This window comes from Vulpes vulpes, chromosome 10 (genome assembly GCF_048418805.1).
Source record: "Vulpes vulpes isolate BD-2025 chromosome 10, VulVul3, whole genome shotgun sequence".
In the NCBI taxonomy this organism is placed as follows: domain Eukaryota; kingdom Metazoa; phylum Chordata; class Mammalia; order Carnivora; family Canidae; genus Vulpes; species Vulpes vulpes.
Window position 1 is genome coordinate 26014079 of NC_132789.1, and position 23101 is coordinate 26037179.

At 40.0% G+C, this 23101-nt stretch overlaps 1 protein-coding gene across 1 annotated transcript in view; it reads left to right on the forward strand.

Moving 5' to 3' along the window:
* Window positions 1–19642, forward strand: part of SLC5A1 (solute carrier family 5 member 1) — a 72969-nt gene extending 53327 nt beyond the window's left edge. Inside the window, exons 11-15 of the mRNA XM_025986008.2 lie at window positions 531–681; window positions 2829–2997; window positions 6601–6816; window positions 8550–8655; window positions 17646–19642. Of these exons, the coding sequence (XP_025841793.1) occupies window positions 531–681; window positions 2829–2997; window positions 6601–6816; window positions 8550–8655; window positions 17646–17863 (860 nt within the window). The 3' untranslated portion in view covers window positions 17864–19642. The remainder of the gene's footprint in view (window positions 1–530; window positions 682–2828; window positions 2998–6600; window positions 6817–8549; window positions 8656–17645) is intronic.
* Window positions 19643–23101: the final 3459 nt, after the last annotated feature.

Genomic DNA, 23101 nt, shown 5'->3' on the forward strand with positions numbered 1-23101 from the left:
GGGATCACGACCTGACAAAGGCAGACACTCAATTACTGAGCCACCCAGGTGCCTAGATTTTCACTTTCTTGAAAACCTCATCTTTTGAATCCTAGTTTGAATCTTTCTGCTATGCCATGAAATTTTTGAGTAAAAGGCCTTATAAAAGTCCTCCTAGATGAAACCACACACACCATTACCAACATCACCATTCACCACCACCACCACCACCATTTAATTACAAAGTATTTACTTCATATATATTTTGTCCTTATGTCTTTGTTGACTGCTTTGGGCTCACAATATAATCATTTATTTATTTATTTATTTATTTATTTATTTACTATTTATTTATTTATTTATTTCCATTTTTTTTCACAATATAATTTAAAGCCACAGTCTATTCCTTAAAATGTCTAGTGTTTCTGAAGAGATAAGTTGGAGAACACGGCATAGTTTCAGAAGGTAAACAAGCCTTGAGTCCTCACAATTCCCAAGTACAAAAGAGCTGAGTTGCTGTGTGTACCACTCAGAACCTCTTTCTCTTTCAGGACTGCGAGGTCTGATGCTGTCAGTCATGTTGGCCTCTCTCATGAGCTCCTTAACCTCCATCTTCAATAGTGCCAGTACCCTCTTCACCATGGACATCTACACCAAGGTCCGAAAGGGAGCATCTGAAAAAGAGCTTATGATTGCAGGAAGGTAAGTGCAGCTTTTTCTTGCTACCTACCATGAAAGTTTGAATGCTCTGCTACCTCTCAAAGTAGAGAAGACTGGTAGATGCTTGGGTAGAATGGGAGTAACTTCTGTGGCCAGTTATATTTGTACTTCAGTAGTATTTAACTTTAAATTGAAGATCATGAAGCATTTCCTGTCTGGAGTAAGATATGACATCAGATATCATCTAATGTAATCCTAGTTTATCAACAAACAAATGAGGCTCATCTTGCCTAAATTCAGGTAGTCTGGACAGTGACAGAGCCAGGACTGGAACTCAGGGCAACTGAGTCCTTGTCCAAGGCCCTTTATATTTCCCTGCATGACCCTTCTCAGCCTTCTACACTGTAGCTCTTCACATGGGCCGTCTTCAAGGCCCAGGTGCCTCTGATGCATTGACCCTTTGGTGCAACATTTTGCATGACTGTTGTGAGGGTCAAGTGATACCGTGCTTGGTAACATGCTTTGTAAAGTCTAAAACACCAGAATATATGAACATTGGTTAAGGCCAAATGGGATAATGGACACAATAGGATACTGAAAGCCAGAAGGTTAATACATGGGTCAGAGGTACTCATAATATTGACTAACCATAGAGCAGATGCTTTGGATAGAGGACTAACCAAAACTCTGCTATGTCTCTTTGTGAGGCTAGGGAAGGTCACCTTCTTCAGAGCAGGTGGATCCAGTCCTTGTGATGTCAAGGGAAAGTTTCACAGTGAGTGTGTGTGTGGGGTATGGGCTTCCACCTCATAGGACTCATCAATAAGATCAGAGAAAAGGAAGGAAAGGGAAAATGATAGGCCATTGTTAGGTGATGAGATATTTGGTACCTAGTGGAAATCTGACAACGCCTGAATCTACTACTTTGCTGTACAGAAAGCAGCACCATCACCCTGACTGATTTTTTCCTTAGAAAGGACTTTACTGTTTAATCCCTCTGTTATTTATAAGGCTCATGATGCAACACGAGAAGAGAACCATTTTGTTGCTTTGCTCAGGGCTGGCTCCCTTGGCTGTAAGGTTGTTGGGGCTCATACTTTGGTGCATCTCATGATTGCTGTCCTGGGGCCTATCCTTGCCCTAGATGAGCATACAGGAAACAATCCCAGACTTTGCTATGAGAACTATAAAAGCAACCAAGAGGTGAACATAGTATGCAGTCGTTGGGGAAAGACCCTAGAAGAGGGAGACCTGAGCTAAGTCCAGAATAGTGGGTAGGATGGAGGTAAATGGTGGGCAGTGGGAAGGGCATTCCAGAGGGAGAAATAGATGAGTGAAAACACTGTTTTTCAGAGCTTAGTTTAAGACTCTTTTGCCTTAAGTTTATGGAAATGAAGTAAGGGAATCGCAGACTTCTTTCTAATTAAGAGCACAAGTGAGAGGATTTTGTAAGGGAACCCTCCAATCTCTTTAAGACTTCAAGTAAAATTCAAGAGGAGATCTGGAAATACTTGATAGTGTCCTTTTCTATCTAGACTGTTCCTTTATAAACTCTTTTGGGCTGTGGCTTTCACTTTATTATGAGGAAGTGGAGGAGAAGGAGAAGAAAATAAAAATTATGGCCTTTACTATTCATTGAGTCCCTACTGTTTCCTAGGTGTTTTAACTATAGTTAATCCTTATTCTAAAATTTCAAGGTCAGTCATATTATTCCCAATTTACAGATGGAGAAATTGAGACTCAGAGAGGTTAAGCATGGTATCCTATGTCACACAGAGAAAAGAAAATTTGAATCCAGGACCGTTTGGCTCCCAAATCCATACCCTTGTTCCAATACTCTACTCTTGTCAAAGTGTGATTCTCTTATGGCAGTGACTGGTTTAGGTTAATCAAGTGCATTTCACTTATTCACAGGCACAGATAACTTTCCCAAAGAGGCAGAATATAGAGGGGAAAAAAAAAAGCCTCAAGAATGAATTTGCTAATTATTTTTCCTTGCTGTGTCACATTACACACACAGACACACACACCATGTATATATAATATATAATAAATGAAATTATATACACACATATAAATACATTTATGTGTATATATTTGCTACACACACACACACTTGATACATAGCAATATATATTTACTCACATAGAGCCATTTATTGACACTGTATTGGGGGGATTTGATTTCAGGTTGTTCATCCTGGTGCTGATAGGTATCAGCATTGCCTGGGTACCCATTGTGCAGTCAGCACAAAGTGGGCAGCTCTTCGATTACATCCAGTCCATTACCAGTTACTTGGGACCACCCATTGCAGCTGTCTTCCTGCTTGCTATTTTCTGCAAGAGAGTCAATGAGCAGGTAAGTATCATTTATGCATGTCCTGAAAAGCCACTTGGATACAGAAATGCCCATTGAATGGGATGGATTCTATTTCCCAGGGATCTCAAGCAGGAATAGATGTACCGCTGAAAGTTTGTATGGGAAAGCCTTTAGGGACTCTCCTGGGTTCATGTTCTTTTGGATTCTCCTCTCCTCCTTGTTGCAGGTTCCAAACTCATTACCAAAAAGTGATGTACATTTTCCATTCAATCTGGGTGATTTTGACCTGATAACATGACAGTATCCAAGAAGTTTATAGCCCCTGGGCAAGCAGCTCCAGAGAAAGTCCTAGTACAGGCTATCTCCAGTGGTTCTGCAGTGAGCTTGGCTTTCCAGCCAGCACTTCCAGCCAGTGAAGGATGAAGTCCTGATGCTCAAGCTGTTTATATGCAAAACAACAGAAAGCAGATAATAATTGAGGGATAAAATTTGCCACAGAACATGAGAAGGGATTCACAGAAAGACTATATTAGAATGGGCTGAAACTGAGGGGGAAGAGAGGGTATTCAAAGCAGAGAGAACAGTACTGGCACTCAGGGGGCAGAAATGCAAGGATAAGGGTGAGGGTGAGGGTCCTGAAAGGCATCTCATCTGGCTTGAAAGGGAGTTTGTGTGTATGGAAAATGGAAAACATGCTAAAAGGGCAAGTTAAAGTTGAACTAGGAGTAGCTTTTTTGAAAGCCAGGTTGAAGAGTTTGGGTTTTCATTTGGGGTGCTGTTAGAGGTTTTGAAACACCATAAAAAGGATGCCTTTGGATATGCCTTCTGACTGGGGTGTTGCTCAGCTGTCTTTGTATCAAACCACCTACATTCTCGAGGAAGGATGAGATAGAATGGGGGTGCTGACTATGTATCTTATTGTCTAAGCAGTATAAATGATGACAATTTTTGGTTAGAGACAGCTCCTTTCTCCCAGTAGGACAGAAACAAATATATGCTTGGGAAGTAGTTCACTGGAGTGACCCAACTTTGAAGTGCAAGATTACATGTGACTCTCTTCATTCAACATTTACCATTAGGGACATAGTCCAGATTTGCTGGTAACACAAAACTGCACGCACAGATAAATGCCCTTGAGAGATCAGAATTAAACCTGCAAGTGATCATGATGGGTTAGAGAAATGGGCACACTCTTAGGATATCTCTCTCTCTCTCTCTCTTTTTTTAATTTATTTATTTGTTATAGACAGAGAGAGACAGAGAGAGAGAGAGAGAGAGAGAGAGAGAGAGAGAGAGAGAGATTGAGAGAGGCAGAGGGAGAAGCCGGCTCCATGCCCGGAGCCCGATGCGGGACTCGATCCCGGGACTCCAGGATCGCGCCCTGGGCCAAAGGCAGGCGCCAAACCACTGAGCCACCCAGGGATCCCTTCTTAGGATATATCTCAATAGGGATTGGCAGAAGCTGAAATTTCTAAAATAGAAGTTAGTGAAATGTGGCTAGAAACCCAGCTGGTTTTTGTTGTGGACTAAAAACACACTCAATTCAACAAAGCACTGGGGTATTCAAAAAATAAGTCTGAGAGTTGAGATAGAGTGTAGTGGTTCTCAACTGGGGGTGATTTTGCCCTTCCCCCAGGGGACTTTTGGTGATGTCTGGCAACATTTTTGATTGCTATGATTCAGAATATGCTACTAGTATCTAGTGGGTGGAGGCCAGGGATGCTGCTAAACATTCTACAATAACCAGGACAGCTCCCTCCCTGCTCACCCCCCACCCTCAAAAGAGCCCAAATACCACAATGCTGAGGTTGAGAAGCCTTTGCCTAGACTAGAGTCTCTGGAGAGTAGCACGTAGAGACTGCAAAGTGATTCTCAGGACTGGTCAGGTATGTTGCGTGATGAAGGGTTACTCTAAGGCTTGAGGAAAATGTCAAAATTTCTCAGATTTTTCAAGAGCCTCTTGAGAATAAAATCGAAGGAACAGGAAGAGGCTAATTGCCAAAAGAGAATGAAAGCTTTATAGCAGATTTTATCAATACTATTTTTTTCCTTAGTCATAAAATTTTATTTTATTTTATTTTTTATTGGAGTTCAATTTGCCAACATGTAGCATAACACCCAGTGCTCATCCTATCAAGTGTCCCCCTCAGTGCCCATCACCCAGTTACCCCCAGCCCCTGCCCACCTCCCTTTCCACTACCCCTTGAGTGTTTCCCAGAGTTAGGAGTCTCTCATGTTCTGTCTCCCTTTCTGATATTTCCCACTCATTTTTCTCCTTTCCCCTTTATTCCCTTTCACTATTTTTTTTATATTCCCCAAATGAATGAGACCATATAATGTTTGTCCTTCTCCGATTGACTTATTTCTTTTTTTTTAAATTAATTTTTATTGGTGTTCAATTTACCAACATACAGAAAAACACCCAGTGCTCATCCCGTCAAGTGTCCGCCTCAGTGCCCGTCACCCATTCCCCTCCACCCCCCGCCCTCTTCCCCATCCACCACCCCTAGTTCGTTTCCCAGAGTTAGGAGTCTTTATGTTCTGTCTCCCTTCCTGATATTTCCCAACATTTCTTTTCCCTTCCTTTATATTCCCTTTCACTATTATTTATATTCCCCAAATGAATGAGAACATACACTGTTTGTCCTTCTCCGATTGACTTATTTCACTCAGCATAATACCCTCCATAAAAGGACCATTATGTCACTGGTCCTTTTAAAAAGTGGCCTCTAGATTCAGACCTGGTTCTCTAGATGTGGACTGACCAAAAGGAAGCAAGAAGGAAGTAAGGAGGGAGGGGAAAGAAGGAAGGAAGGGATTAAAAAAAACTGAAAAAATTGTACTCCAGTATTTTGTTTCTTAAAGGCTTTCCATATTTTTAATATGCAAACCCAAAACTTAATATAAAGACACATAGTATAATTTTATGTTCTCAAATTAAAAACAGTGACTTTGGATCTTTAGGAGAGTCTAATGAAAAAAGTAATACTTATGTTTTTTTTAAATAAATTTATTTTTTATTGTTGTTCAATTTGTCAACATACAGAATAACACCCAGTGCTCATCCTGTCAAGTGCCCACCTCAGCACCTGCCACCCAGTCACGCCCATGTACTTATGTTTTGATGGAAACATTCCTTTCTCTTCCATCCTCAAAAGACCCAATTCGATTTTCAGCGTCTTCAAGGAATACAATTACTTCCCAGATACTTAGGTTACATCTGAATGTGTCTAAATCTGGACACATTCAGTAGCTAGAGGGAGGAGATTCAAATTATTGGTGGTGATAATAGCTAGAGGGAGGAGATTCAAATTATTTTTTAAAATTAAAGGGAGTTTTTGGAATTAAGACTTTGGGTTGACATTTGATACCAAGTATTAGACACTGTACTCCATTATATTATGAATCTCATTTTATGACCGAGGTATCATGTCACTGAAACATGATAAACACACCCGCTAAATGCCTGGGCTGGACACCACATTCCTAGTCATATTCTGAATGCCAAGTTCTAGCTTTAGAAGACCTAAAGCTATCATTTGTCTCATTTTTATTCATTTGCCTTTTCCCACTCCCCCTGCCCCAGAAATGCCTAGCTGTTTCATGTGTTTGGTGTTAATTAATTCAGGATTTTTTTCACAGGGAGCCTTTTGGGGACTGATCATAGGATTTCTGATTGGGGTGTCCCGTATGGTGACTGAATTTGCCTATGGAACTGGGAGCTGCATGCAGCCCAGCAACTGTCCCACGATTATCTGTGGAGTGCACTACCTATACTTTGCCATCATCCTCTTTGTCATTTCTGTCGTCATCATCCTGGTTGTCTCTCTCTTCACCAAGCCAATTCCAGATGTGCATGTGAGTATCCATTTTGGGGATGTGTCCTGCCCTTGTTTCATGCTCATGCTGCAACACCCACCTTGTTGTCCTTTGCTCAATTAGATATCTCACACTAACATGACTACAACAGTCCATGCTTGAGATTGGTTTTACATAGAAAAACACAAGCAGAAAATATGGTGTGCCAGCAAAGCAATATCAAGCATGTGTCTTCAGCAAGAGTCCTCATAGTAGTACATATTTTGGTCCAGAAGCTGTTCTCTGGATCCTGCTCCCCAAGAGACAGCACAGGTGCAAGGGAATGAATCACATGGATAAGCACAAGAGTTAGTCTGGCTTACATGCTCATGTCTCAAATAGGAACTTAGATTTCTTCTAGCAGTTCCATGGCATAACTTCCACGGGTCCCAACAAGGGACATACTTAATTACAAAAATTACCACACCCAGGGAATTTGAAGTCTGATATACCATTAATGTTTCCCCCAATTAACCCTCCAAACAACTATCAGTATAATTTGATAAATTTCAAACAATATCAAAGTCTAATTGATTCAAGACTCCAGAAATGGCAATTACTATTTTTAAACTCTAGATGTCACCCTTGGTTTAGGATTTATTCATAGCTCCCCCAGTGCAGATGAAGATTTCCAGTTATAGGTCATTTTTTACCATAAGCAGTATTATCTGGTAATCCAACATAGCTAATGTTTTACCTTTTCCAGGCTTCCAAGGAACAGAGCTAGAGTTAACCCAAGATCATATTAACCCATAAAGAAAGAAAAAGGACTTTGTTAACTTTTTACTCATGCATACACAAATATAGGGATTTATGGAATCCCTAAGAGACCTTCAACCTCATTGCCAAATTTTCAAAGCTATGACTAATCTTAATGTCAAACAGACTGTTTTTATAGCAGAAGAACCACCATTATGTTTATTGGCTGAATCTGTCAATAGCTTTATTTGCACTGTATTAACTGATTCCTGATGTCTCAGTGTTTGCAAGTATTGCAGCTCAAACACATTTAGCTCCATGTCTTCTTGAAGTAGAGAAGCAAGGTAGTCACCAAAGAGGGCATAGTTGGAATGAATACATTTCATTGACTTTCAGACTTCTTCAAATTTCTGGTTTCATTTCCAAGAAACTGTGTCTTCAGCTCTATTCTATTCGAATATGACTCATGATTCTACAGTTTATCTGCTTATAATGTGACAAACACATAGTACAAAACTCTGCTCTTAAACTACTGGTCTGGACAAATAGGTGTTTAGTCTTCTTTCTTAGCACCAGGGCTAAAAGGAACAAACTTGGTTATCATATGTAAGAAGAGTTCATTAATTTGACAAACATTTCTTTATTCAAGGCAGGCTCTTAGTCTCTGAATATTATAAGGGTTTGTATATCCATGCATATAATTTACACTGAAGTGCTCAACTTATTTAGAGATAATGTGGATGGAAACTGTTATCTATGTTTTTGTTGGTACTGAGAGACCACAGTACCTCCTTTTTTGTTGTTGTTTTCATTTCTTAATGAGTTTCATTCAGCAAACACTGGCCAAATGAATGCCTTAAATTGGAGCACCTCCAATGTTCACTGTGTTCGAGAGCAATAACTAGCCATCCACTGACACCTTCCAGGAAGTGATGCACCTTTTCCTTTCTTGATAAACATCTTTTTATTCTCTCAACTTCTGGTCCAATATGCTATTTGGATCTTTCTGCTAACCTGTTTTGCTTTCTCCACAGCTCTACCGCCTGTGTTGGAGCCTACGCAACAGCAAAGAGGAGCGTATTGACTTGGATGCTGGAGAGGAGGACATCCAAGAAACCCCAGAGGAGACCCTTGATATAGGTGATTTGTGATTTGGAGCCTATCCCAAGCCCTAAAAAGTTACCCTTCCAACAGCAAGACCACCTTACTGAAGTTTTTGCAAAATGCCTACATCAAAGCTCAGATCTCTCTTTTAGGAGTAAGGAGTGAAGTGGGAGATGAGATGGATAAGTGGGTTTTGGGAAGTTCACTCTGAGGCCTGGTCAAGGGGAAGAGAAAGGTGCAGAATCACAGCAGCCTCCTTATACCCCATAGTTCACAGTGTGCAGTAAGTATGAGTCGGGTATTTGCCACCCTGACTTGATTTGGGAGCATGGCCAGGGAGAAGGGAAGAGTCAGAGCCTGTGAACTGAAAGTAGATGGAACCTGAGCAATGGTGAGTCTAGTGACATCAGGAGGAGAGGTGAGAGGCTCTTGGGGATCTTATCCCCACATAGGATTTAGAAAATAAATTTTCTCTGAAGTTCAGTAAGATAATGCTTAGTGAGGATCCAGAGATTTATCCTGATCATGGAAAAAACTTTGCTCAGCTTGTGTGTTGGAACCTTTTCTTCTTATATTTGGAGCACACATGGATGATGGTTGTGGAGGCATGTGGTGTGCAGAGGTGTGGGAGCGTAGGTCATGTGTGGTTTCATCTGGTGCCAGGCCAGAGGTCTCATCATTCCATCTTAAGGAGAGCACAGATGCAGCAGAATAAGTTCTGAGAATGGCCATCAGAAATGTCATAGAATCCTAGCTCTGGAAAGGGCCCTAGAGAGCTTTTGGTCTTATGCCCTTATTTTACAGACTCGTAAATTGAGGTCCAGGAAGGGAGAGGCTTTGCCTATTATCCCATCTTTAAAACAATCTGCTTTGGTCTCTAAAGACTTCTTAGTTCTGAAACCTGTGACTTTGCATGTACTGGAAGGAACCTGGAACCATAGGCAGTTGACGATGTTGTTGAAAAGATATACCTTTCCTGCTTCCTTGGAGCAGGGAGGCAGGAACATGCTACTTGCTTCTCCTACTTCCAAAAGTGCCTTCACATTAAGTGAGAATATCAAAGATTTAAAAGGGACATAGATGGGAAGTCTTTTGAATGTTTTAATGTGGATGAAAAGATTAATTCTGTAGCAGAGGGCAGATTTAAGACTGGGTGGAATTTTATTTTATTTTATTTTATTTTATTTTATTTTATTTTATTTATTTATTTTTATTTTTTATATGATTATCCAGTTGTGCTAGGACCATTTTTATTTTATTTTAATCCCAGTATAGTTAACATACAGTTACATTAGTTTTAGACATATAGTATAGTGATTTAACAATTCTGTATATTACTCAGTGCTCATCAAGATAAATGTGATCTTTTTAAATTTTTATTTATTTATTTATTTATTTATTATTATTATTTTTATTAGAGTTAAGTTTGCCAACATGTAGCATAACACCCAGTGCTCATCCCATCAAGTGCCCCCCTCAGTGCCCATCACCCAGTCACCCCCACCCCCCGCCCACCTCCCTTTCCACCACCCCTTGTTCGTTTCCCAGAGTTAGGAGTCTCTCATGTTCTGTCTCTCTCTCTCTCTCTGATATTTCCCACTCATTTTCTCTCCTTTCCCCTTTATTCCCTTTCACTATTTTTTATATTCCCCAAATGAATGAGACCATATAATGTTTGTCCTTTTCCAATTGACTTATTTCACTCAGCATCATACCCTCCAGTTCCATCCATGTCAAAGCAAATGGTGGGTATTTGTCATTTCTTTTATTTTATTAAATTAATTTTTTATTGGTGTTCAATTTACCAACACACAGAATAACACCCAGTGCCCATCCCATCAAGTGTCCCCCTCAGTGCCCGTCACCCAACCGCCCCCACCCCCCGCCCTCCTCCTCCTCCGCCACCCCCAGTTCGCTTCCCAGAGTTAGGAGTCTTCACATTCTGTTTCCCTTTCTGACATTTCCCATACATCTCTTCTCCCTTCCCTTATATTCCCTTTCACTATTATTTATACTCCCCAAATGAATGAGAACATACAATATTTGTCCTTCTCCTATTGACTTACTTCACTCAGCATAATACCCTCCAGTTCCATCCACGTCGAAGCAAATGGTGGGTATTTGTCGTTTCTAATGGCTGAGTAATATCCCATTGTATACATAAACCACATCTTTATCCATTCATCTTTCGATGGACACCGAGGCTCCTTCCACAGTTTGGCTATTGTGGACATTGCTGCTAGAAACATCGGGGTGCAGGTGTCCCGACGTTTCATTGCATCTGAATCTTTGGGGTAAATCCCCCAGCAGTGCAATTGCTGGGTCGTAGGGCAGGTCTATTTTTAACTTTTTGAGGAACCTCCACACAGTTTTCCAGAGTGGCTGCACCAGTTCACATTCCCACCAACAGTGTAAGAGGGTTCCCCTTTCTCCTCATCCTCTCCAACATTTGTTGTTTCCTGCCTTGTTAATTTCCCCCATTCTCACTGGTGTGAGGTGGTATCTCATTGTGGTTTTGATTTGTATTTCCCTGATGGCAAGTGATGCAGAGCATTTTCTCATGTGCATGTTGGCCAGGTCTATGTCTTCCTCTGTGAGATTTCTTTTCATGTCTTTTGCCCATTTCATGATTGGATTGTTTGTTTCTTTGGTGTTGAGTTTAAGAAGTTCTTTATAGATCTTGGAAACTAGCCCTTTATCTGATACGTCATTTGCAAATATCTTCTCCCATTCTGTAGGTTGTCTTTGAGTTTTGTTGGCTGTATCCTTTGCTGTGCAAAAGCTTCTTATCTTGATGAAGTCCCAATAGTTCATTTTTGCTTTTGTTTCTTTTGCCTTCGTGGATGTATCTTGCAAGAAGTTACTGTGGCCAAGTTCAAAAAGGGTGTTGCCTGTGTTCTCCTCTACGATTTTGATGGAATCTTGTCTCACATTTAGATCTCTCATCCATTTTGAGCTTATCTTTGTGTATGGTGTAAGACAATGGTCCAGTTTCATTCTTCTGCATGTGGATGTCCAATTTTCCCAGCACCATTTATTGAAGAGACTGTCTTTTTTCCAATGCATAGTCTTTCCTGCTTTGTTGAATATTTTTTGACCATAGAGTCAACAGCCCATTTCTGGATTCTCTATTCTGTTCCATTGATCTATGTGTCTGTTTTTGTGCTAGTACCACACCGTCTTGATGATCACAGCTTTGTAGTACAACCTGAAACCTGGCATTGTGATGCCCTCAGCAACGGTTTTCTTTTTAAATATTCTCCTGGCTATTCGGGGTCTTTTCTGAATCCACACAAATCTTAAGATGATTTGTTCCAACTCTCTGAAGATAGTCCATGGTATTTTGATGGAGATTGCATTAAATGTGAAAATTGCCCTGGGTAGCATGGACATTTTCACAATATTAATTCTTCCAATCCATGAGCATGGAATATTTTCCATCTCTGTGTTCCTCCTCCATTTCTTTCAGAAGTGTTCTGTAGTTTTTAGGGTATAGATCCTTTACTTCCTTGGTCAGGTTTATTCCTAGGTATCTTATGCTTTTTGGGTGCAATTGTAGATGGGATTGACTCCTTAATTTCTCTTTCTTCATTCTCATTCTTAGTGTATAGAAATGCCACTGACTCTGGGCATTGATTTTGTATCCTGCCACATTGCGAATTGCTGTATGAGTTCTAGCAATCCTGGGGTGGAGTCTTTTGGGTTTTCTATGTGCAGTATCATGTAATCTGCAAAGAGGGAAAGTTTGACTTCTTCTTTGCCAATTTGAATGCCTTTTATTTATTTTTTTAAAATTTCTTATTTATTTATTTATTTATTTATTTAAATATATTTTTTTATTGGTGTTCAATTTGCCAACATATAGAATAACACCCAGTGCTCAGTCACTAACCCCCCTCAGTGCCCGTCACCTATTTATCCCCACCCCCCGCCCACCTCCCTTTATAGCACCCCTTGTTCGTTTCCCAGAGTTAGTCATTTCTAATGGCTGAGTAATATTCCATTGTATACATAGACCACATCTTCTTTATCCATTCATCTTTTGATGAACACCGAGGCTCTTTCTACAGTTTGGCTCTTGTGGACATTGCTGCTATAAACATCCGGGTGCAGGTTTCCTGGAGTTTCATGCATTTGTATCTTTGGGGTAAATCCCCAGCAGTGCAATTTTTGGTTCATAGGTCATAGATCTATTTTTAACTCTTTGAGGAACCTCCACACAGTTTTTTTAAATTATAAATTTATTTTTTATTGGTGTTCAATCTGCCAACATATAGAATAACACCCAGTGCTCATCCCATTAAATGCCCCCCTCAGTGCCCGTCACTCAGTCACCCCCACCCCCAGCCCACCTCCCTTTCTACCACCCCTAGCTCATTTCCTAGAGTTAGGAGTCTCTTATGTTCTGTCTCCCTTTCTGATATTTCCCACTCATTTTTTCTCCTTTCCCCTTTATTCCCTTTCACTATTTTTTATATTCCCCAAATGAATGAGACCTTATAATGTTTGTCCTTCTCCGATTGACTTATTTCACTAAGCATAATACCCTCCAGTTCCACCCACGTCGAAGCAAATGGTGGGTATTTGTCTTTTCTTTTTTCTTTTTTAATAAATGTATTTTTTATTGGTGTTCACTTTGCCAACATACAGCATAACACCCGGTGCTCATCCCGTCAAGTGCCCCCCTCAGTGCCTGTCACCTATTCACCCCCACCCCCCACTCTCCTCCCCTTCCACCACCCCTAGTTCGTTTCCCAGAGTTAGGAGTCTCTATGGTCTGTCTCCCTTTCTGATATTTCCCACCCATTTCTTCTCCCTTCCCTTCTATTCCCTTTCACTATTATTTATATTCCCCAAATGAATGAGAACATATAATGTTTGTCCTTCTCCGATTGACTTACTTCACTCAGCATAATACCCTCCAGTTCCATCCACGTTGAAGCAAATGGTGGGTATTTGTCTTTTCTAATGGCTGAGTAATATTCCATAAATTCTCATTCAGTCATCTTACTTATAACCTTATTGATTAAATCCCTGGCAGTAAGTACTCCTTCCTGTTGTTTCTTTTGGGATAAATTTCTCCATCTTGTCATTTTGCCCAGCAAAGAAAAGAAGAAAGAAAGAGAAAACAACATTATAACAATAACAACAACAATAGAACAACAAGAACAAGATACCCCCACTAGATCCTGGGTGTGTTTTGGTCTACTTATTAAAAGAAACTAGAACCCAAATTAAGAAAGAAAGAAACACACACACACACACACACACAGACACACACTACAATGTAAGGAAACAAAAAGTTAAAATAATATAAAGTATATATTAAAATAAAAATCAACAAAGGATTGACAAAAGTAAAATAACTAAAAAATGTAAAACCAAAAGACTAAAGAATAAAAATACAAAGAATGCTACATATTCCTTTCCCTAAGAGCTGAAGCTTCGAAGCCCTCTGTGATCAGTAAACTTGGTGAGCACGAGGTTTTTGTTCTGGTCTTCTAGGGCAGGGGCTTGTTTCCCTGATTCTCAGGTGGACTTGCCCTAGTGGAAAAGTGCCTGCAGTGAGCAGAGGCAGAACTTGAAGTATGCGGCTCCAGACTTCACTAGGTGGCGCTGTTTTGCCTCCTGAAGGCTTTCAGCGGTGATGGGCAAGACGAATATGGCTGCACACTGCTCCCTAACCTTGGAGCTGAAAATTTGCACCACCCTCACTCTACAGTAAGCCCTCACAGAGAAGCAACCAATGTGTCTTGTCTACCTGGTTTCTGTCAGAACTCTGTGTTCACCTGATCTGTGACTGTTTTTATCTCAGGCATGTGACTGAGTCTCAAAACTCCAAATTTTATGGACTCCCATGGCCTGCGTACTGTTCCTCCCAGGGGAATGTGAGGTATCTTGTCAGGATTCTGTCTTTTGTTGGACCCCATCCCAGGAATGCAGTCATATGACCATGCAGTGATTCATAGCTTATGGCAACACAGAGCAGAAAGGCAATACCTAGATTCGTTGTTTTCAGCAAGCATCCCTGCTCCTTTGCCCAGGAACTCAGCTAAACTCAGGCATCACCCATTCTTTTTACAACTCCAGGGATCCTTTTAACATGCTGTCACAGCTGGAATTCTGCTATGCTTCACCACCTAAGAACTTTTAAGCCAGGCACATCCCTGCTGTAGCAGACTTCTAAAAGTTCTGTTGCTTATAATACTTTGTGGTAGCCTCCTTAAGCAGACTTACTTATCTCTGCCATATCCTCAGCTATGGCGCACCAGATTCAAGTCTTTACACCTCTTACCTTCCAAATTTTGGTCCACTGGTAGACTTGCAGCATTTGTTTTCTCAGATCTCTGATTGATTTCTTGGGTGTTCAGAATGATTTGATAACTATCTGGTTGTATTTGAGGGACAAGAAAAACTTAGAGCCCCCCTACTCCTCTGCCGTCTTAACTCCTCTGTTTTGTCCATTTTAATTACTATGTGTGTGGTGTCTACCTCCTTGGGTTGTTGAGGGTTTACTGTGTCTCCTGGATCTGGATTTCTGTTTCCTTCTCCAGATTTGGGAATTTTCAGCTATTGTTTCTTCAAATAAAATTTCTGCCTCCTTTTCTCTCTGTTCTCCTTCTGGGATCCCTATAATACAAATGTTATTACACTTGATGGTGTCACTGAGTTTCCTAAGTCTATTTTAATTAATTAATTTGTTAATTAATTAATAATATTATTTTTCTCTCCTGTTCAGTTTGATTACTTTCCATTACTCTGTCCTCCAGGTTACTGATCTGTTCTGCTTCCTCTAGTCTACTATTTATTCCATCTAGTGTATTTTTAATTTCAATTATTGAGTTCTTCATTTATGATTGGTTCTTTTTTATATTTTCTGTCTCATTGTTAAGGGTCACACTGAGTTACGCCACTCTTTTCTCAAGTCCAGTGAGTATCTTTATGACCATTACTTTAAATTCTCTATCAGGCATATTACTTATTTCCATTTTGCTTAGGTCTCTTGCTGTGAAGTTGTCCTGTTCTTTCATTTGGGACATATTCTTCTATCTCCTCATTTTGTCTAATTCTCTGTGTCTGTTTCTATGTATTAGGAAAGTCACTTATGTCTCTTGCTCTTGAAAGTAGTGACCTTATGAAGAAGAGGTCCTGTAATGCCTTGCAGTGGAATATCCCCTGTTCAGCAGTACAGAACTCATTCAATCTTAACTCAAAGTGAGAAGGCAGGATATTGCAAAGAGATAGTGTGGGATTTGGATTTAGGAAGAACCGGGATTGAATCCTCACTTCTCTATTGACTCCTTGTGCAAATGATTCCATTTTTTCTAAAGCTTAGGTTCTTAATATAAAAGTATTCTAAGTGATAGCATATACTCGTAGCACTGTTGGAAACATTGAGCAAGATAATGCTCCATTTTAAGAATTGGCTAATTGGCTATAATTATCACCATTATGATTGCTACTAAGGAAGACTTTTCTGAGTTGGTCTAAAAAGGGTGAGCAGCAAGGGATTCCATAGAGGAGACTCCCACCCTGGCTGGAGAATTGGCTTAGTGACTTGTGAGGTTCATGACAACACTTGAATTCTGTTGTTTCTTGGTCAACTCATGGTGAAAGCAGACTGAAGGCCCTGACCCATTAAAGTAAAATATTAAGATCTCTTGAGGGCTTTTTATAGATAATGGTTGTCACTGTCACCATTTTCTGAGAAACAGTAGCATGAAGCTGTATCAACTTCATATTGTCATCATCACCATCATTGTCATGATTGATAATGATATGATCATGATATATTTTATTATGAATATCTTACTCTAGTGATTCATTTTAGCACCATATTTTACTTTTAAGCAGATAATAACAAATATAATTCTTCCAAATTTATGATCGGGAAAATGAGATATAGAGACTTTCTTAAGGCCACCCAGCCAACCAGGCATTTCTCCTTTGGGCTGGTAAGTAAGCCCAAACTCTTGTTACTTCTTATATTTCTGTTCTGGTGGTCATTCCACCATGAAGTGGAGGGGGACAAGGAAACTTGCCTCTCTTTCTTAAGTTCATGAAAGAAAAGAGAGTAGAAGGAGACTAATACCTCTTGACATCTACTACACACTGGGCATCCTCTCATAGAATCTTATAATGGAGAAGGTATTATTTATCCAATTTTACCTGCACCTGAAGATAAAACTGGTGAATTAGCAAAACCATAAAGCTGAGTTTTGGTTCCAGTTCTGACACATATATGTGCTTAATCATTAAGGTTATTTGCAATTCTAAAAGTCTGTGACTCTTAAAAATGGGAGAATGGAGAGAAGTAGTTTCTGACTATGGTATTGAAAACACAGTGGGCTTGATTTCATATCTAGTGAACTATAGACCTGGGATTCTAACCCAGATTTATTAGCCTTTAATGCCACGCTAGCTCAGAGGAGAGAATTGGTTCCCTTGGTGGTCATCCACTTTGAATGGCAGGGCCAGTTGGATGGTTTGATTCAGCACTATTTATATGCAACATCAGATCTTAAGCTCTGGAAGTTTTCATTTTTGCTGCCCTGTGTCGGGGAGTATTCAGACCAGTTATTACCACATGGCTGGATCCATGGCTTTGGAACTTTCAGGTGTAACCAATATGCTCCTGAGTAGTGCAAGTCTGACCTTTCCAGTGATGTGGTAAACAAATATGAGTTTATGTATTTCAGAGGTGGGTTTTCCATGTTGTTCATGTCATAATTTCCCAGCCTGATGCTAACATTTCTTCTCATAGACTATTTTTTTCCTGTTTGAGTCTGACTTTTCTAAATCAAGATATATTTGGATTGGCCTGATAGAGATAAAGCTTAATTTAGCTGATCACAAAGATGTAGAATCCATCTTTACCATCATCTTATAAATAATCAAGTTCACTCAAATATTTTGTACCATTTCCACTCCTGCAAACAAGAAAATTGGGATATGTCTGCAGAATGACAGATGTTCCATGTCATGGCATCTTCCTTAAAACCTTTTATACCTTTTCTTTGACACAGAGGTTCCTGAGGAGAAAAAGGGATGCTTCAGGCGTGCCTATGACCTATTCTGTGGCCTGGACCAGCAGAAGGGCCCCAAGATGACAAAGGAAGAGGAGGAAGCTATGAAGTTGAAGATGACAGACACCTCAGAGAAACCTTTCTGGCGAACAGTAGTGAACATTAATGGCATCATCCTGCTGTCTGTGGCAGTTTTCTGCCATGCATTTTTTGCCTGAGCCTTGCCTTCTGCTGCAGGCTCTGTTCAGGAAGGCCAGACTTTTTACTCTGTCTCCTTTAGTTCTGTTCTGTGGTGTTAAGCTGGTGATAAACCAGTCAGTTGTAAATTTTGCCCAGTTGATAAATGTGTAATTATAGGCTAGCTGAAGAAAAGTCATTAATTTGCTGTTAACTTATGTATTTGAGGCCAGTGTGATATCCTCAGCTGTACATATTAGAGCTGCAGAAGGAAAATCCAACTCAGTCATGTCCAGGAAAAGGCACACTAAAAAAGAAGCCCTGCTATGTGTGATGCAAGTTTTTCCTCAGGTAGATTCAGTGTGTCAGTGTTGTTTGTGATTCTTAAATATTATTTTAGGAGTTGTGGTCTCCCTGGTTCATACCACTTTCCCTTCATCTTTTTTTTTAAGAAAAAAATTTCCCCTCTCATCATATCCCTGTCAATTTTTTTCTATCCCAAGAAGAACCAATCTGACAAACTGATGAATGCATTGAAGTTGAAGATGGGAACTTGATAGGGTCCCTGCCCTGGGTGTTTTGCTATTTGAAGAGAAAGCTTGGGGATGGCAGGACTTACCCCAAGGGGATGGATGCAGGCACCAGCCTCAGACCAGTGTGGGAAGTGGGTAATCTTGAGTCAAGGTGATTTTCTAGTTTTCTTTAAAATGTCCATTGTGAGTTCCTCATGTTTGAGATTTTACTTATTTTGTCATTTAATGTGTTTGGAATGTCTTAGGAACTCAGCAATGCTTTTGGACCAAATGGGTGATTTGGACACTTATTTATAAATACTTGCATTATTTTTATGTAAACTTTTCCCTTGGTTAATTTTTTTCTTGTGTGTGGCTGCACACAATACAGACTCTGGTGACTCTCATCAATTGAAATGCATTTTCCAGAGACCCCTCTTCCTCATGGTGTGGATGTTGACATATGAGCTTAGAACCTGATCTATGTCACATAAAAGAACAAATGTACCTCTTGGGGCATCTGTCATCTCAAAAAAGCCACAGTCTCCTGAAACATAGAAATAATTATCCCAAGATTCTCCTCCCCATGAGTTTATGTGACTGTAGCCCTTTCTTTTTGGGGTATCTTGATTGGTCATCATCTATTGACCAAAGTTAGGGTAGGTACTCCCTGTTCTGAGTGTATTTCTTGTTGAACCTGTTTCCTAGGGAGAAGTTTTAAAATATAATTTTAATCAATCAATCAATCAATTAATTAAATTCTTTTAGTCCTACCTGTGAAATCTCAGTTATGTTGTAATATAAACTTTGAAGTTAAATTTCATTTTTGTGAAAGGAAAGATACTATTTGATACATCGTCCATATTGCCCTTAAGTGAGGCAGAGAAGAGGGGAAAGTGGAGAATTTTATGTGGCTGGCATTACTCAACAGACTCAGTTTCATACGAGGGTTTGTAGTATTTTTGAGCTTTGAGAAGATAAAGGGAAAAGATTGAAAGCTGGTGGATGAAGGAGGCACAAAGTAGATTGTCCTGGATTCAATTTCTGGCATTGCCAATGATTCACTGTGTATATTGTGGTAAATTATTTCGTCTTAACTGTATATTTTTCTCTTTGAAAAATGGGGACCTTGGTGCTCATAGCATCTACCTACCTCCTCTGGGTGTGACTAAGTCACTTTGTAAAGGAGATGACAGATACATACATGAAAGATGCCAAACAGATGTTATATTAAGCTGCATTTAGTCCCATAAATTAAAATGTATTACTTTGATAATAATAAGAACATTAAAAAATGTAACATCTGGATTTCCTGTTTTCTGGATACTCTATACAGATACTGACTGTGTGTGGTGAGTTTTATTGGCATAAGATGCAGATTAGGAAATAGGAACCAGGGGATCCCTGGGTGGCTCAGTGGTTTCGCGCCTGCCTTTGGCCCAGGGCGCGATCCTGGAGTCCCGGGATCGAGTCCTGTGTCGGGCTCCCGGCATGGAGCCTGCTTCTCCCTCTGCCTGTGTCTCTGCCTCTCTCTCTCTGTGTCTATCATAAATAAATAAAAAATAAATCTTAAAAAAATAAAGGAAATAGGAACCAAGACAGTTGGGAATAGAGTCTAGCAACCTGAATAAAAGGGAGGAAAAGAGATGATTTCAACTTCAAAATCTCTACTAAAAACATGAGTTTACATCCAATGCATGCCTTTTTAGGACTGACTAAGTTGCTTGGGTGACCAGGGTCCAGAAAGTGATAAATTGTAGTGGAATAATTTTTTAAAATTAAAAATTCTATTAAATTAATTTAATATATCAATAGATTAATTAATTTAGTAGATTAATTTCATTCCAAAATCAGGCAAAGACCCCACCAAAAGGAGAATTATAGATCAATATCCCTGATGAACACAGATGCAAAAATTCTCAACAGGATACTAGCCAATAGGATCCAACAACATTAAGAAGATTATTCACCATGACAAGTGGAATTTATCCCCGGGATGCAATGGCTGGTTCAACATTCATAAAGCAATCAATGTGACTGATCATATCAGCAGGAGAAAAACCAAGAACCATATGATCCTCTCAATAAATGCAGAGAAAGCATTTGACAAATCCAACATCCATTCCTGATCAAAACTCTTGAGAGTGTAGGGATAGAGGTAACATTCCTCAGCATCTTAAAAGCCATATATAAAGTCCACAGCAAATATCATTCTCAATGGGGAAACTCTGGGAGCCTTTCCCCTAAGATCAGGAGCACGACAGGGATGTCCACTGTCACCACTGCTATTCAACATAGTACTAGGAGTCCTAGCCTCAGCAACTAGGCAACAAAAAGGAATAAAAGACATTCGAATTGGCAAAGAAGAAGTCAAACTCTCTCTCTTCGCAGATGACATGATACTGTACATAGAAAACCCAAAAGACTCCACCCCAAGATTGCTAGAACTCATACAGTAATTTGGCAGTGTGGCAGGATACAAAATAAATGCCCAGAGGTCAGTGGCATTTCTGTACACTAAGAATGAGAATGAAGAAAGAGAAATTAAGGAGTCAATCCCATTTACAATGCACCCAAAAGCATAAGATACTTAGGAATAGGGGGATCCCTGGGTGGCGCAGCGGTTTGGCGCCTGCCTTTGGCCCAGGGCGCGATCCTGGAGACCCGGGATCGAATCCCACGTCAGGCTCCCGGTGCATGGAGCCTGCTTCTCCCTCTGCCTGTGTCTCTGCCTCTCTCTCTCTCTCTCTCTCTCTCTCTCTCTGTGACTATCATAAATAAATAAAAATTAAAAAAAAAAGATACTTAGGAATAAACCTAACCAAAGAGGCAAAGAATCTATACCCTAAAAACTACAGAACACTTGTGAAAGAAACAGAGGAAGACACAAAGAGATGGAAAAATATTCCATGCTCATGGATTGGAAGAATTAATATTGTGAAAATGTCCATGCTACCCAGGGCAATTTACACATTTAATGCAATCCTGTCAAAAACCAAGGACTTTCTTCAGAGAGTTGAAACAAATCATCTTAAGATTTATGTAGAATCAGAAAAGACCCTGAATAGCCACGGGAATATCAAAAAAGAAAACCATAGCTGGGGGCATCACAATGCCAGATTTCAGGTTGTCCTACAAAGCTGTGGTCATCAAGACGGTGTGGTACTGGCACAAACACAGACACATAGATCAGTGGAACAGAACAGAGAATCCAGAAGTGGACCCTCAACTTTATGGTCAACTAATATTCGAGAAAGGAGGAAAGACTATCCACTGGAAGAAAGACAGTCTCTTCAATAAATGGTGTTGAGAAAATTGGACATCCACATGCAGAAGAATGAAACTGGACCACTCTCTTTCACCATACACAAAGATAAACTCAAAATGGATGAAAGATCTAAATGTGAGACAAGATTCCATCAAAATCCTAGAGGAGAACACAGGCAACACCCTTTTTGAACTTGGCGACAGCAACTTCTTGCAACATCCAACCATGAAGGCCAGAGAAACAAAAGCAAAAATGAGCTATTGGGACTTCATCAAGATAAAAAGCTTTTGCACAGCAAAAGAAACAGTCAACAAAACTAAAAGACAACCTACAGAATGGGAGAAGATATTTGCAAATGACATATCAGATAAAGGGCTAGTTTCCAAAATCTATAAAGAACTTCTTAAACTCAACACCAAAGAAACAAACAATCCAATCATGAAATGGGCAAAAGACATGAACAGAAATTTCACCGAAGAAGACATAGACATGGCCAACAGGCACACGAGAAAATGCTCTGCATCACTTGGCATCAGGGGAATACAAATCAAAACCACAATGAGATATCACCTCACACCAGTGAGAATAGGGAAAATTAACAAGACAGGAAACAACAATGTTGGAGAGGATGTGGAGAAAGGGGAAGCCTCTTGTACTGTTGGTGGGAATGTGAACTGGTGCAGCCACTCTGGAAAACTGTGTGGAGGTTCCTCAAAAAGTTAAAAATAGACCTGCCCTACGACCCAGCAATTGCCTTGCTGGCGATTTACCCCAAAGATACAGATGCAGTGAAACGCTGGGACACTTGCATCCTGATGTTTCTAGCAGCAATGTCCACAATAGCCAAACTGTGGAAGGAGCCTCGGTGTCCATCGAAAGATGAGTGGATAGAGAAGCTGTGGTTTATGTACACAGTGGAATATTCCTCAGCCATTAGAAACGACACATACCCACTATTTCCTTCGACCTGGAGGGACCTGGAGGGACCTGGAGGGTATTATGCTGAGTGAAGTAAGTCAACCGGAAAAGGACAAACATTATATGGTCTCATTCATTTGGGGAATATAAACATTAGTGAAAGGGAATAAAGGGAAAGGAGAGACAATGAGTGAAAATATCAGTGAGGGTGACAAAACATGAGAGACACCTAACTCTGGGAAATGAACAAGGGGTAGTAGAAGGGGAAGTGGGCATGGTTTGGGGGTGACTGGGTGATGGGCACTGAGGGGGGCACTTGGTGAGATGAGCACTGGGTGATATGCTATATGTTGGCAAATTGAACTCCAATAAAAAAATAAAAATAATAAAATAAAATAATAAAATAAAATAAAATAAAATAAAATAAAATAAAATAAAACAGAGGGAGCCTGGACGTAAGGGCCATTATTTAAGAATCCTCTCCAAGGAAAGCTGCCCTGGAAAGTCATTGGACTCACATTGGATTTCACATAAATAAAAAGTAAACCTTAAAAAGAAAATCAAAGAAGATGTGGTCTGTG